This window comes from Mastomys coucha, unplaced genomic scaffold (genome assembly GCF_008632895.1).
Source record: "Mastomys coucha isolate ucsf_1 unplaced genomic scaffold, UCSF_Mcou_1 pScaffold16, whole genome shotgun sequence".
Taxonomy (NCBI): domain Eukaryota; kingdom Metazoa; phylum Chordata; class Mammalia; order Rodentia; family Muridae; genus Mastomys; species Mastomys coucha.
In genome coordinates this window covers 40,894,423-40,897,538 of record NW_022196898.1, presented here as the reverse complement: position 1 = coordinate 40,897,538, position 3,116 = coordinate 40,894,423, and the positions used below count along the sequence as shown (strand labels likewise).

General features: G+C 41.8%; 1 protein-coding gene across 1 annotated transcript; it reads left to right on the top strand.

The window, feature by feature from the left end:
- The first annotated feature begins 967 nt into the window (after positions 1-967).
- LOC116094147 (small proline-rich protein 3-like) lies at positions 968-1,636 on the top strand. Its single transcript, XM_031376087.1, has one exon. It carries the CDS (start codon positions 968-970, stop codon positions 1,634-1,636), a length of 669 nt encoding a protein of 222 aa, XP_031231947.1.
- Positions 1,637-3,116: the final 1,480 nt, after the last annotated feature.

Below are 3,116 nucleotides of genomic sequence, written 5' to 3'. Positions count from 1 at the left end.
AACTCATAGTAAATGCGTGTATAGGAAAAGTATGAATTAGGGCTCAGTTATGAATCTTGTAGGCATAAGGACATTCACAAGAAGCCTTCCTATGAGAGTTTCACTCTAGAATTCTTTGACCTGTCATTCTTTGATATTATAGAAAATCTAGGGATTCCCAGCAATCCTAGGACCCTACTATCACTTTGAGTTTTGTTCTGTTTATGGCCTGTACACAGATTAAAGAAAACAGAGAAAAAATTGAAGAAGGGCTTCATTTACAGTCATGGAAAACAAAATAACAAATTCAAGAGACCTGTGAAGAGGAAGTAGTTTTTAATGTACCATTCTACAGAAAGGGATGCCAGCAGAGAAAAATGATAAAGGTGTCTACAGTGTCGGATTGATACAAAATCTTAAGAAACTCTTGACCTTTCTTCCCATAGGCCAGGACTTGCTCCCTTCCCAAATTCCTCTGACCATTGGCTTAGGACACAGAGCTTTATCCAATTAGTAATCATTATTTTTATATTTATAAAATAATACATTTATTTTTATTAAATACTACTATTAAATTAAAATAGTAATATTATTAAATAATTGTCATTTGGTGTTTGAGATTGCCTCCTTTCTGAGTGCAGGTTCAGTCACAAAGCAAACTGCTTGTGGCTATCTAACTCAGACAAGCAAGGGAAGAAGGGGCTCTATATCTTTTGTGATCTGTAACTGGGAAGAATGTGAAGTCCTCATCATACTGTAATCAACCATAATCAATTATTTCTTAGACAGAGATGATCATGTTGCCTTAATCTTTTGCCTTAAAAATAAGTAACAAATACAAAAGTAACCTACGATTTCCATTCAGCTCAGGGAAATAGAAGAGTCTTTAATTTATAGGGAAAACGCAAATAGAAAATTTTGGGTTCTTTCCAATTCCCTCAAAACACTCATTTAGATGTCTTGTATCTAGGTCAACATCCATTGAAGTATGAGTTCTTACCAGCAAAAACAGCCCTTTGTCCCACCTCCCCAGCCTCAACAGCATCAAGTGAAGCAACCTTGTCAGCCTCCACCACAAGGAAAATTTGTTCCCGTAGCCACCTCTGAGCCATGCCACACAGATGTTCCACAACCAGGAAACACCAAGATTCCAGAACCATGCAGCACCAAAGTGCCTGAGCCAGGCTACACTGTTGTCCTTGAGCCAGATTATACTACAATGCCTAGGCCATGCTCTGCCAACATCACTGAGCCAGATTACACCACAATTCCTGGGCCATGCTCTACCAACAACCCTGGGCCAGATTGTACCGTGGTTCCTGGGCCATGCTCTACCAACATCACAGAGCCAGATTATACCACAATTCCTGGGCCATGCTCTACCAACATCCCTGACCCAGGCTGTGCAGTGGTTCCTGGGCCATGCCCTACTAATACCTCTGAGCCAAACTCAGAGCCATGCTCTACCAGTGTTCTTGAACCTGGCTACCTGAATGCCTCAGAGCCCACCTATGCCAAGGTTCCTGATCAAGGCTACACCAAGATACCTGACCAGGGATACTCCAAGGTACCAGAGCCATGCCAATCCAGGGTTCCTGAGGTGTGCCCCACAACTGTCACCCCAGGATTAGCTCAGCAGAAGACCAAGCAGAAGTGATATAGTCCATAGTCAGCCAGGCCCTTGAAGAGCTGACCACCTGCTGCTGAAGTCTTTCCTGTCTGCATCTGTGTCCCCATTGTCTGGGGACCATGGAACCATATGTTGCTACAGTCTCTATTTGTAACCTAAAATTGCATGCTGTTATGTCCTTTCCATAGCACCTAAGGTGTCTCCAGAGCCTCTGAGTTAAGCAGAATGTCTTAGTGTCTTGAATGCTCTCTGAGTATTCTACGTTCATCTGAAGCAGAACTTCTATGGGAAAAAATGCATGTTTCTCCATTAAAAAATTACTTTTAACTCCACTCTTGCCTCTGTGTGATATTTGCTGAAATGTTTTCTTTCCTTTGCCTTCCTTTGTGAGTCAAGGCCTATATACTGATAAGGATGGTATCCATGTAATCTCATTAAACATTAACTTTGTCACAGTGTATTCACAAAAGGCTGTGAGGACACACATGGGAGAGTGTTTGGATATTGTTTACCAGCACTCAAAACCTGTCTGTTTGGAAGCCAGGCAAGTGGTAGCACATGCCTTTAATCCAAGCACTTGGGAGGCAGAGGGAGGTAGATTTCTGGGTTCTAGGCCAGCTTGGTCTACAGAGTGAGTTCCAGGACAGCCAGGACTACACAGAGAAACCCTGTCTCAAAACAAACAAACAAACAAACAAACAAACAAACAAAACCCCAAACAAACAAAAACAGTCTATTTGGAACACTAGTTTAAACAAGTTCCTTCTGTTCTTTACTGAGCCTTACCTAATTGTTTTCTCTACCCTAAGCTACCTCTTAGGCTCAGTATTGAAGTCACCATTCTGTGGATAGTTACTTTTATACTCTTTCTTCTCAGTTTTCCTTTTCATTCTCCCATTTCTCCTTTTAATTAGCCATGATATGTACCAATCTACTTTCCCTGCACATCTCTACACATTCTCATGATCACTTGCAGAAATTTTACCCTCATTTACTCAGGCAATGTACCCTTTCTCCAGACACTGAGCACATAAGAAGTCCTACATCTGGGGACACAGGAGAAAAGAAAACATAGTGCTTGCCTTGGACATGTTTGTTTCCTCTAGTGATGATAATATTCTGTGCCCTTTTTATACAAGCATGCACACACTACATACTCCTACTTTCCCCACTCTCCTTTTTCAAATTCTATCTGCCAGGGAGTAATTCACAGGACAATTTATCCAGTGATTTAAACAGAGCATGAGTTTTAAATAAAGACATGGAATTTACAATGTAGATGAGTTAAGAAAGTGCAGGTCCCTCTTTTTGGGAGGGGGGCGGTATATGCCCAGGAGTGGTATAGCTGGGTCCTCCGGTAGAGTTATGTCCAATTTCCAGAGGAACGGCCGAACTGATTTCCAGAGTGGTTGTACTAGTTTGCAATCCCACCAGCAATGAAGTAATGTTCCTCTTTCTCTACAACCTCTCCAGCATCTGTTGTCCCCTGAGTCTTTTATCCTAGCCA

Coding starts and splice junctions, on each gene's coding strand:
- LOC116094147 (XM_031376087.1), top strand. CDS start 968: ATGAGTTCTTACCAGCAAAAACAGCCCTTTGTCCCACCTCCCCAGCCT.